At 44.7% G+C, this 12861-nt stretch overlaps 1 protein-coding gene across 1 annotated transcript in view; it reads left to right on the top strand.

The window, feature by feature from the left end:
- GTPBP4 (GTP binding protein 4) overlaps positions 1-12861 on the top strand; it is a 29468-nt gene that overhangs the window by 1188 nt on the left and 15419 nt on the right. Inside the window, exons 2-8 of the mRNA XM_023192466.2 lie at positions 2184-2354; positions 5630-5733; positions 5813-5949; positions 7251-7351; positions 8997-9089; positions 10680-10871; positions 10951-11016. Of these exons, the coding sequence (XP_023048234.1) occupies positions 2184-2354; positions 5630-5733; positions 5813-5949; positions 7251-7351; positions 8997-9089; positions 10680-10871; positions 10951-11016 (864 nt within the window). The remainder of the gene's footprint in view (positions 1-2183; positions 2355-5629; positions 5734-5812; positions 5950-7250; positions 7352-8996; positions 9090-10679; positions 10872-10950; positions 11017-12861) is intronic.

Below are 12861 nucleotides of genomic sequence, written 5' to 3'. Positions count from 1 at the left end.
ATGAGCTTGCCTTAGAAAGCTTTGTGGGAGTCTCGTATTTTACCTTCATAGCAAAAATTGTTTCCCCACCTCTCTCCGTTTCTATTTCTTCCTGACAATTGTTCTGACACATCTCTTGATAGATTGTAGTATTTTCTTTCTTTCTTTCTTTTTGAGATGCAGTCTTGCTGTGTTGCCCAGGTTGGAGTGCCATGGTGTGATCTCAGCTCACTGCAGCCTCCACCTCCCAGATTCAAGTGATTCTCCTGACTCAGCCTCCTGAGTAGCTGAGATTACAGGCGCAGGCCACCAGGCCTGGCTAATTTTTGTATTTTCAGTAGGATGGAGTTTCACCACGTTGGCCAGGCTGGTCTTGAACTCCTGATCTCAAGTGATCCACTTGCCTCAGCCTCCCAAAGTGTTGGGATTACAGGCATGAGCTACCACGCCCAGCCAGACTGTAGTATTTTCGAGAGCAGGAATCATGTCTTATTTGTATTTTTGGTCAGCCATCTCTCAAGTTTGTTGAGGGAATTTGCTCTTTGGATTACATGAACTTTGTTCATGTTATTGACTTATGTGGAGAGCTTTAGGATATGTTAATACACCATCCATCTTCTGTGGAATGAGATTTGTATTTTTAGAGAACAGATGAGTTTACTTACCTAAAAAATGGGTGATGTTAATTGTTTGGTGATTGGAAGTTAAAAAAAAAATCGCATCAGGAAAATGTGTGGTATTCAGTTCATTCTAGAAGCTGTTAAGTGAGTGCCTGTCTTGTGCATTGGGTACTGTTACAAAAATGCATTAGATAAAATACCTGCCTTTTTGGAAGTGGTTGTCAAGAGGGGTAAGTCAAGGCTGGCACGGTGGCTCATGCCTGTAATCCCAGCACTTTGGGAGGCTGAGGCGGACGGAGCACAAGGTCAGGAGATTGAGACCATCCTGGCTAACACGGTGAAACCTCGTCTCTACTAAAAATACAAAAAAATTAGCTGAGCGTGGTGGCGGGCACCTGTAGTCCCAGCTGCTGGGGAGGCTGAGGCAGGAAAATGGTGTGAATCCAGGAGGCGGAGCTTGCAGTGAGTGGAGATTGTGCTGCCACTGCACTTCGGCCTGGGCAACAGAGCAAGACTCTGTCTCTAACAAAACAAAACAAAACAAAAAACAAAAAAGGGTAAGTCACATCAGGAATGACCATGCTTGAAATGAAACATTGTTATCATGGAGGACCCACATGGATTGGGAGAGGAGAAGAGTGTGGTTAGCTGTGGTAAGTTGGAGAGTCAGGGGCAATCTTATGAAGAGGTAACCTTTGAACTGGTACCCCTTCAGGATGTGTGAACGCCGTTAGGTGCAGAAGAGTGTGGGGAAGATCTTCTGTAGGCCCAGAGGGAAGACCGTGTGTGCCCCTCACAGTACTTGGCAGACTGTTGTGACCACCTGTTTACTTGTCTCACTTGTAGGCCCAGAGGGGAGACTGTGCGTGCCCCTCATAGTATAATACTTGGCTAACTGTGTTGTGCCTACCTGTTTACTTCTGTCACTGGACCCTGAATTCCATGAAGGAAGCGACAGTATCTTGTTCATTATCTTCAGCACCCAAATATCCCTAACAGCCTGTGTTTGAAATAATATTGAGTTAATCAAATTGTTGAATTAATCAAAGTGTTCAAGAAAAAAGATCCAAGTAATTTTGTGTGACTAGATACATTGGATTGAGGAATCCTGGGAATCGGATCCTTATTAAAGAGAAGTGCTGACTCTGCACTGGGCAACTCATGCAAAAATCTTTCATCTCCTCAAGTAGTTCCCCTCCATGCTCTTAGGAAATTATGAAGTGGATTTTAGTTTTACCTGTTGTTTTATGTACTTTCAAAGTCAAAGATACGCATGAAGAAATGGGAGGATTGTTTCTTTTTCTCAACTATTTTTTCTAGTTTATGATTTGAGTTCTCTGATTACTTAAGTTTCAAAGGTTCTTAGGTGTTTGGAAATTAAGATAGCATCAAGAAAGTATGGTGTAAAATTTATCTTAGCAGCCGTGTGTTTGAAGATGAACAAGGTTGTACATAAAATGTTTTGTTACATTTTTGTAATTTAAAATACGTAGTACTGTAATTAGTGTTTGAAGAAGGTTTCAAATAAGTGGATCAAAAGTAGACACTTTTGATGTAATTATGTTTTATTTTCTTTAATTGCAGGACTTTATTGACCTGACATTGTCAAAGACTCAACGAAAGACTCCAACTGTTATTCATAAACATTACCAAATTCATCGCATTAGACATTTTTACATGAGAAAAGTCAAATTTACTCAACAGAATTACCATGATAGACTTTCACAAATTCTAACAGATTTCCCTAAATTGGATGTAAGTGACTTGGGGGACTTCTGTGGTTATGTAAATATGAGCCTTCAGAAAACCAGTGTTTAACCAGTTTGGTGTACTCATTTGACAGAAAAGGAAACAAAATAAATGACTTAGATTACTCAGTAAGTTAGTGGCAAATAACTAATTTGTTGAATTAATAAAAGAGGGAACAGAATATGGGTTTTTTGATTCCCTAGTATTCTTTCCTCCAACCAAACCCCATCTAAGGAGGCCCAAAACTCTCTTCTCAGGCTTTCTGTGTAACCCCTGGGCTTGCAGGTGCCAACCCAAGTGGTAATGATAGCTGTGGGTTATGAACTCAGAAGCTAACAGCTCACTGGTTGTTTGGGCTTCATCTCCTGCACCCTCTTTCCAAGGGTTTTATTCCTCTGGGCTCAGCTTGGGTGAGTGGTGTAAACTCCACCACTGTTTGTGATCTTGTTGCTTCATCAGCTGATGACAGTTCAGCACTGACTGTTTTCTTCTTTGGCAAGAAGAGATCACGTGGGAGCTGTGACTTTTGAATGAAGCCAGAAACCTTGAGCTCCTTTCTCTGCTGCACATTGCAGTTTGCCTGTTTCTTTATTTCTTTTTTTTTTTTTTTTTTGAGGCTGAGTCTCACTGTATCACCCAGGCTGGAGTACAGTGGCGTGATCTCAGCCCGCTGCAGCCTCTGCTTCCTGGATTCAAGCAATTCTTGTGCCTCAGTCTCCTACGTAGCTGAGATTACAGGTGCATACCACCACGCCTTGCTAATTTTTGTATTTTTAGTAGAGACGGGGTTTCACCGTGTTGGCCAGGGTGGTCTTGAACTCCTGACCTCAAGTGATCAAGCTCCCAAAGTGCTGGGATTATAGGCTTGAGCCACCACGCCCGGCCTGCCTGTTTCTTTAGCTGTAGAAAAGTAAGAGCAGTGTCTGTTCGGCAGGCACTGCTGACAAAGCCTCATGACACCACGCATGGGGTAATGTGGTTGCAAGGTTATTGGAGGTTGTGAAGGGTGTGGGAATCAGCAGTACAGTCTCAAAGCCTAAATCCGCCATTGCCCCAGAATAGTCGCTGAAGGCAGGTGTAAGCAGAGAGAAACGTTTGGCTTCTGTGACAGTACTTCATATTTAAACAAGTAATAATGGCTTTTTTTCGGGGTCTTGCTCTGTTTCCCAGGCTGAAGTGCAGTGGCACGACGTCGGCTCACTGCAACCTCCACCTCCCGGGTTCAAGCGATTCTCCTGCCTCAGCCTCCCATGTAGCTGGGATTACAGGTGCCGCCACCATGCCTGGCTAATTTTTGTATTTTTAGTTGAGACAGGGTTTTACCATGTTGGCCAGGCTGGTCTCAAACTCCTGACCTCAGGTGATCCGCCTGCCTTGGCCTCCCAAAGGCGTGAGCCACCACACCCAGCCAATAATGGCTTATTTTTAAAATACAGAAGTGCTTAAAATGCAAAAATTTTTGCTAGAGGACAGACACTTAGGTTGTATCTGTCTAGGATTTGACACAGTTGCTCAGTAGATGTTTGTTGAATGAGTGAATGGTTTCTTGGGAAAGGTCAGGTACTAGGGAGTACCTGGGGGTGGAGAAAGTGAGTAAGAATATGTTTCGATTTTTTTTTTTTTTTTTTGAGATGGAGTCTTGCTCTGTTGCCCAGGCTGGAGTACAATGACGTGATCTCAGCTCACTGCAACCTCCACCTCCCAGGTTTGAGCGATTCTCCCGCCTCAGCCTCCCGAGTAGCTGGGATTACAGGCATGTGCCACTACGCCCGGCTAATTTTTGTGTTTTTTTTTTAGTAGAGATGGGGTTTCTCCATGTTGGCCAGGCTGGTCTCGAATTCCTGACCTCAGGTGATCCTCCTGCCTCGGCCTCCCAAAGTTTTGGGATTACAGGCATGAGCCACCGCGCCTGGCCAAGAATGAGATTATTCTTCACTGATTTGATATTAGGAAACACTTGATTTTAGCAAACAACATATTTTGATGTACTTAGTATCAGATTTTTGTGGTTCTTTTTAAGAAGTTTTATCTTTTTCATCCTCAGTGTTATAACCATCAGAAGTAGGAGAGTTCAAATGTATTAACATTCTGTTACTTCTTTCAAAGCCAGGACTAGTTATCTGAGAACAACTTCAGAGTGGAGGGTTGGACACTAAGTCGTCATTCACTGAGTGCTTATTGTCTGTCAGGTGCTGTTCTGAGCCCTAGGAATCCAGAAGTGGTAAAGGTTCCTGCTGTTATTCTGGTGGAGAAAAGACAGTAAACAGCACGTCAGATGAATGCAGTGAAGCCATGGAAGGGCGTAGGGAGTATCTGTGCGGGGAGAGAGAGTCAGGCCTGTAGTCAAAGAAGCAGCAGGTGCGGGAGACCCAGGAGGTGGGGCGGGGTGGGGAGGTGAACACTGGGACATGGAATTGGAGGTGGTAGTCAAGGGTCGAGTTTATATGCACTGATGAGATATCTCAGGAGACGCTGACCTGTTGATTTAAAATGCATTAGTAAAATGTAGACGACGTTTAAATCTATTTGAAATCACCTTGGAAGGGAATGTAGGAAGAAGGGTGCTGTGGGGAGCATGAGTGTTTTGGGTAGAGAGCTGTGAGCACGAGCCAGCACAGGACTTAGAGGGGGCGGACTCTTTGCCTGGAAGCTGTGAGGAGAATGCTGCAGGCAGGTGCATAGCCAGCCCCCAGTGCTTCAAAAGGTCCGTGAGACAAAAACTGAGAATTGGTCGTTGGGAGGTCCTTGGTGAGCTTGTAGGCTGTTTAGAAGGAGTGGTGGACACAGAATTCTGGTGAGAGTGGGTTCAAGAGAGGGAGGAGAGAAGAGAGACACAGTACCTCCTGGGAGCAAAGAGAAGGAATAGGAAGGATTTGGGGGCCATGGGAGTTTTTAATTTTTTTTCCTAAAGATTGGGAAATAACGGCAAATTTTTAGGCTGATGGGAATAATCGGAGGGAAGAATTTCTGGCGCTGAGTTCCTGAGCAGCAGAAAGGGCACATGCAGGGCCGGGGGCTGGCCATTGCTGGGTCCTACAGCTCCACTGCTGCGCTGGGAGTGAGGTGGGTGGGAGCCGTGACCACTGGCGCCTGCATCCCTTCTGATGCTTATTTTCTCAGAGGACTAAATAGACAGGGCTCCTGGCCAGGAGAGGGAACTGAGGAGGAGGCACTGCAGGCTTGAAGGGAGAGGGAAAGAAATTGTTCTTCAAATGGTACTTCTACGGATGAGAAACTGCCGGCCCAAAGTGACCATGGTGTGCTTTTTTTGTTTGTTACAGGATATTCATCCGTTCTATGCTGATTTGATGAATATTCTCTACGACAAGGATCATTACAAGTTGGCTCTGGGACAAATAAATATTGCCAAAAATTTAGTGGACAAGTAAGGTACTTTTTTACTGTAGTGTCTTTTAAGTTATCAAAAGTGGGGAAAAAAAACTAATGCTTTTTATTTTTTACAGTGTTGCTAAAGATTACGTGCGACTGATGAAGTACGGTGACTCTCTCTACCGCTGCAAACAGCTGAAGCGCGCCGCCCTGGGACGGATGTGCACGGTGATCAAGAGGCAGAAACAGAGTTTGGAGTATTTGGAGCAAGGTGCTTGTCACACATCCTCAGGAACCGCATTAGTGTCCTGCTGAGAGGATGCATCCTTGTTGAGGACTTGAGATGTCTGTTTTTGTTGTATTTTGGAGATGACAGGGTCAGTTATTTTTCCTAGCTTTACCTATGAGAAACAGTAATAGGCTGGTTTTTATTGAAAAAGTGGTAGCATGTATAATACTTACAAATCAACAGCACTGGTAAGAAAATGTATGTATTTCGTATTTAATAGGTAAGGCATAGACGACAAAACATGAGAAAGTATTGAAAAGTATAAAAAATAAGATGGCTCGTAGTTTATTATTGACGTTTATTTTTAAAAATACTTTTGTTTAATAGGACTTTCTGAATTAATGTAGTAGGATTCTATTGAAACAATTACTTGCCTATTTATTTGTGTGTATTCTTACATGACAAATTATTTTGACTCATTTGGTTTTCTTATCCCTCCTGCATCTTGCAAATAATTTTAAACAAAATTTATGATACGTGGACGCTTTGCAGGTGCTTTCCTACAGATCTGTGTGGTCTTCGTGATGGCCCAAGGGGTGCCACCCTGGAGCCGTGTGTGTTACAGATGAGGTGGCAGAATGGCAGTAACCCATGTGTAGCCAGAACGGCATGGCATGCAGGCTTCGAAGTACAGTTTCCCTAATGTCATCTTGCTAATGAGAATCATCTGGACACTTCCAGCGATGCTGTTGGCCCCACCTTTCACCTAATGAGTTAAAACACAGGCTTAGAAGGGCTGAGGAATATGATTCTTTTTTTTTTTTTTTTTGAGACAGAGTCTCGCTCTGTCGCCCAAACTAGAGTGCAGTGGCCGGATCTCAGCTCACTGCAAGCTCCGCCTTTCGGTTTCACGCCATTCTCCTGCCTCAGCCTCCCGAGTAGCTGGGACTATATGCGCCGCCACCTCGCCCAGCTAGTTTTTTTTTGTATTTTTTAGTAGAGATGGGGTTTCACCGGGTTAACCAGGATGGTCTCGATCTCCTGACCTTGTGATCTGCCCATCTCGGCCTCCCAAAGTGCTGGGATTACAGGCTTGAGCCACCGCGCCCGGCCCTGGAATATGATTCTTACTAGAGCCAAACTTGGGAAATAACTGTGGAATATACTATGTATATACAGTTACTCTGCAACTATTTTCTCCATCACTTTTGCATTACAAAAGTTGGAGTAAGATTAATATCACCACAGGCCTGGACTGTAACTAAGTTGAAAAGAAAATTTAAAGCAAATCTTACACTTTGAGTTTCTTAATTTTTCAATTTGAACTTTTCGTATTTTCATAGTGCGTCAGCATTTATCCCGTTTGCCAACCATTGATCCAAATACCAGGACTCTGCTTTTGTGTGGGTACCCAAATGTTGGGAAGTCCAGTTTCATCAATAAGGTTGGTCTGTTTTTTATTGTAAAACAAATAATCTGACCACTTTAGGTCAGCGTTACTGTGTTCTGACTGCGTGGGATTCAGGATGGCCTTGGGAATAATTTTGGCCTCCGAGTTGGTCCTTGAGTAAACACTGTCCTGGTCTGCAGGAGGCCCCCGTGCCTGAGCACACGTGAGTTCCTCTTGGAGAGGATTGACTTTGTCTGTATCTACATTTATATTACTATTACAGAAGCCATTACTTTTTGTTCTTGTGTGTGTCCTGTGATTTCTGAGGAATTTGAGACAATTGTGTAAGTGCATTTTTGTTGACAACTGGAGAAGTTTTCTTGGGTGGTGTTGGCCTGTCCTGGAATGGGTATGTCAGGGGGTTCTGGTGGCAGGTGACACTTGCCCAGCTGAGGTCTTCCCGTCTGCAGCTGCTTCTGGGTGATCTGTTACCTTGGCTGCTGTGTCAGCTTTCACATGAAATCGTACGTGGTCCAGTAGAGGGATGGTGCCGAGTCGCTCTTTCCCTGGGTGAGCTCACCGACTAGGATTTGAGCGTAACATTTAAGAGACTCGGTCATTTGGTGCTTCAGGAAAATTTGGCTGAGTTTGAGGGACCCAGGAAGAGGCAAAGCAACATTTAAAATGAATTTACAACCAGCAGCAGCTCATGTGCCCAGAAAATTGTTGAATTTTATGACTTACTCGGTGCCAAGATCACTTTATTTTTAATTTAAAAAATTCTTTCTTTCTGTTGAAACTTTTTTTCTGCTTTTTGAGGCAGGGTCTTGCTCTGTCGCCCAGGCTGAAGTGTAATGGTGCAGACTTGACTCGCTGCAGCCTCAACCTCCTGGGCCCAAACAATCCTCTCACCTCAGCCACCCAAGTAGCTGGGACCACAGGTGCACGCCATCACACCTGTTTAGTTTTTTTATTTTTTGTGGAGACAGAGTCTCACTGTGTTCCCCAGGCTGATCTCAGACTCCCACGCTCAAGCCATCCTCCTGCCTCAGCCTCCTGAAGTGCTGGGATTACAGGCATGAACTACTCCACCCTCCTTGAGATCACTTTTGCTTTAAAATCGATTTGTAAGTTTTGTTTTGTCTATAGGTTGCTGTGACGTAGTGACCAGCAAAGCTCTGCAGGGTCCTTGCTGATGTTTCAAATGCTTGTCAGCTCTGAACCTGCCACAGTGAGCCAGTGCTCTGGAGCTGATTTGGTGGCTGCTGGACCAGGTGGCTTTTTAAATTGCAGTTTAATTCAGCAAAATGAAAATTTCAACTCCTCAGTCACATGAGCCACATATTGAAGGCTCGTTAGCAGTGCGTGACTGGCGGCCCCGTTTGGACAATGCAGACGGAACATTCCTGTCATCATAAAGAGCTCTACGGGCGTTGTAGGCGGTGGGGCCGGACGTGGGAGGGTGAGGGGAGCTGGTGGCTGTCCTCCAAATGCCGGCCCTCACGCTGTCCTCGTGCCCCAGTCCTTGGCCTGGTGGTGTGAAGGAAGAGGTACCAGGCTCCTGTTTTGATGCAGTTTTATTGTGTGAGGTTTCTTCTATGGTTTTTTCCTACCCAAAATTAGTCTTGTTAAAACACACAGATGCGCTGTGTACACAGAGGAAAGGAGGTGATTCTGAAAGTTCTCACTGTTGTTTCAGGTGACAAGAGCAGACGTGGATGTCCAGCCCTACGCATTCACTACCAAGTCCCTGTTTGTTGGGCACATGGATTATAAGTATCTACGTTGGCAGGTAAGAGTCTTGTCTGTATTTTTATTTATTTATGTATTTTGAGATGGAGTATCACTCTTGTTACCCAGGCTGGAGTGCAGTGGCATGATCTCAGCCCACTGCCACCTTTGCCTCCGAGGTTCAAGTGATTCTCCTGCCTCAGCCTCTCGAGTAGCAGGGATCGATTACAGGTGCGCACCACCACGGCCGGCTAATTTTTGTGTTTTTTTTGTACAGAGGGGGTTTCACCATGTTGGCCAGGCCGGTCTTGAACTCCTGACTTAAGGTGATCTGCCCACCTTGGCCTTCCAAAGTGCTAGGATTACAGGTGTGAGTCATGCGCACCTGGCGAGAGTCTTGTCTTTAAACAGAAAAGATATATTGGTGTATCTAGGGTAATCAAGAACTTGAAATTTCATCATCATAAAAAAGACTCGTTTGAGCTCTGGGGATGCATAAGAACAGGTCATATGTCTCTGATATAATTCAGGGGAGGCAGCCAGCTGCTACTGTGGATTTTTGCAGTTTGTTAACACAAAATGAAATTCTCTTTGTGTTATTTCTAACTCTGTTATCAGAAATGGCATATATACAGTTTAAAAGCATGAAGCAGGCCGGGCATGGTGGTTCACGCCTGTAATCCCAACACTTTGGGAGGCCAAGGCAGGTGGATAACCTGAGGTCAGAATTTCAAGATCGGCCTGGCCAACATGACGAAACCCCGTCTCTACTAAAAATACAAAAATTAGCTGGGCGTGGTGGTGGGCACCTGTAATCCCAGCTACTTGGAAGGCTGAGGCAGGAGAATCACTTGAACCTGGAAGGCAGAGGTTGCAGTGAGCTGAGATTGTGCCTTTGCACTCCACTCTGGGTGACAAGAGTGAAACTCTGCCTCAAAAATAAATAAATAAATAAAAAGCATGAAGCAATGTTTCCACACTATAATTTTATAAATTGTGAAGAAAGTAATTCCTAAAACATGGGAGGGTTCTCAGTTATCCCAGTTTTTGTGTTCTATGATGTCACTGGTGAAAAGAGGAGTCATTTCTCTCAGTGTCATGGCTAGCATTTCATTGAGCTCTACAGGGTTCCTCCTCCCTTTTCTGATGTTTAAATAAATAGTATGTACTTTTCTCTCACTGCTTTATTTTGTGGTGTTTAGGAGACCTACTTTTTTTTTTTTTTTTTGAGACGAAGTCTCACTCTTTCGCCCAGGCTGGAGTGCAGTGGCACTATCTCAGCTCACTGCAAGCTCCACCTCCCATGTTCACGCCATTCTCCTGCCTCAGGCTCCCAAGTAGCTGGGACTACAGGCGCCGCCACCACGCCCAGCTAATTTTTTTGTATTTTTAGTAAAGACGGGGTTTCACCGTGTTAGTCAGGATGGTCTCCATCTCCTGACCTCATGATCCACCCGCCTTGGCCTCCCAAAGTGCTGGGATTATAGGCATGAGCCACTGCATCTGGCCCTACTTTTTTTTTTTTTTTTTAACACGATTCTCCTGTAAGATTATTAGGTCTGGTTGGGCATGTGTGAGTGACTTCTGGGATGTGCTGGACAAGAAGCTTGTGGGTGAGTGTGCTTTCAGTGACAAGGTCTGGCTGTGTTAGGTTGTAGACACTCCTGGGATCCTGGACCACCCCCTGGAGGATAGGAACACCATCGAGATGCAGGCCATCACTGCCCTGGCCCACCTCCGTGCTGCGGTCCTGTATGTGATGGATTTGTCTGAGCAGTGTGGGCATGGGCTGAAGGAGCAGCTGGAGCTCTTCCAGAACATCAGACCTCTCTTCGTCAACAAGGTGTGTGTGGTCACTCATGTTTTGCTTCATATCCTGCAGCATGAGAATAACGATTTCATTATTTTTCTTCCTTGCCTAGCCTCTCATAGTTGTAGCCAACAAATGTGATGTGAAGAGAATAGCTGAACTTTCTGAAGATGATCAGGTAAATCACGTTAAAATATTTTGAATATTTCTTACAAATTCCGAATTCTCATCTCAGACCACCAAAGTTTAGATGAAGGAATTTTAGCAATACTAGTCCACAGTTGTATTTTATAGTTGAGATAATATCCTCAGTGGTTTAGTGAAATGACATAATAAAAACGTAGTTATTGGCAAACTAAAACTAAAACATAGGTTTCTGGATTCCTACTTTGTTCTTGAGTGTGTAGAAGTATCTGTATTTGATGGGCTGGACTTCTGGAAAATGTGATTACTTAGGAGAGAACTGTTGGAGAAGGGTACTCACAGGTGTTAATTCATAGAACAGGTTCTGTGATTAAATGAGTTTGGAAACGAATGATTGAGTGAAGGAGAAGGAAGATCTTGGAATTTGGGGCTTTCTGGATCTATGAGTGAGACGTGCCTGCTAGCTTTCTCCAAGAGGCAGGCAGTATTGTTGGACATAATTTTTCAAACTAATTGAATCCTACAACCATTTTTTTTTTTTTTTTTTTTTTGAGACGGAGGCTGGCTCTGTCGCCCAGGCTGGAGTGCAGTGGTGTGATCTTGGCTCACTACAAGCTCTGCCTTCTGGGTTCTCCTGCCTTAGCCTCCCAAGTAGCTGGGACTACAGGTGCCCACCACCAGGCCCAGCTAATTTTTTGTATTTTTAGTAGAGACGGGATTTCACTGTGTTAGCCAGGATGGTCTTGATCTGACCTCATGATCCGCCTGCCTCAGCCTCCCAAAGTGCTGGCATTACAGGTGTGAGCCACTGCGCCTGGTACTACAACCCTTTTTAATAGGTGTCCTTCGTGATAAATGCTTTTAGAAGCATGCATTGGTAGAGTGGCTTTCAAATTGTGGTCCTGGATCAGCCACGTCAGCATCACCTTAATTTCTTCCTTAATTTCCTCATTGATCCATTGGTCATTCTGGGACATGTTTATAATTCCCATGGGTTTCTTTTTTTACAGCTTTTTTTTTTTTTTTTTTTTTTGAGACGGAGTCTTGCTCTGTCGCCCAGGCTAGAGTGCAGTGGCCGGATCTCAGCTCACCGCAACCTCTGCCTCCTGGGTTCACGCCATTCTCCTGCCTCAGCCTCCCGAGTGGCTGGGACCACAGGCGCCCACCACCTTGCCCGGCTAATTTTTTGTATTTTTAGTAGAGACGGGGTTTCACCGTGTTAGCCAGGAGGGTCTCGATCTCCTGACCTCGTGATCCGCCCGTCTCGGCCTCCCAAAGTGCTGGGATTACAGGCTTGAGCCACCGCGCCCGGCCCTTTTTTTACAGCTTTGAAAGTTTCTCTGGGTATTGATTTCTAGTTTTATTCTATTGTGGTCTGAAAAGATACTTGACATGATTTTAATTTTTAAAAATTGATGAGATTTGTTTTTTGGCCTAACATATGGTCTATCCTGGAGAATGTTCCATAGACTGAGGAGAAGAATGTGTATCATGCAGCGGTTGGATGACATGTTCTGTAGATGTTTGGTCTACAGTGCACTTTTTTTTTTCTTTGAGACGGAGTCTTCCTATGTAGCCCAGGCTGGAGTACAGTGGCACGATCTCGGCTCACTGCAGCCTCTGCCTCCCAGGTACGAGTGATTCTCCTGCCTCAGCCTCCTGAGTAGCTGGGATTACAGGCACGTGCCACCACACCCAGCTAATTTCTTGTATTTTTAGTACAGACAGGATTTCACCATGTTGGCCAGGCTGGTCTCGAACTTCTGACCTTAAGTGATCCGCCTGCCTTGGCCTCCCAAAGTGTTGGGATTGCAGGCGTGAGCCACTGTGCGTGGCCTACAGTGCACTTTCTTTCTTTTTTTTTTTTTTTTTTTTTTTG

The sequence above is a fragment of the Piliocolobus tephrosceles genome, chromosome 9 (genome assembly GCF_002776525.5).
Source record: "Piliocolobus tephrosceles isolate RC106 chromosome 9, ASM277652v3, whole genome shotgun sequence".
In the NCBI taxonomy this organism is placed as follows: domain Eukaryota; kingdom Metazoa; phylum Chordata; class Mammalia; order Primates; family Cercopithecidae; genus Piliocolobus; species Piliocolobus tephrosceles.
The sequence above is the reverse complement of the archived record's forward strand: the minus strand, read 5'-3'. Positions and strand labels throughout refer to the sequence as shown.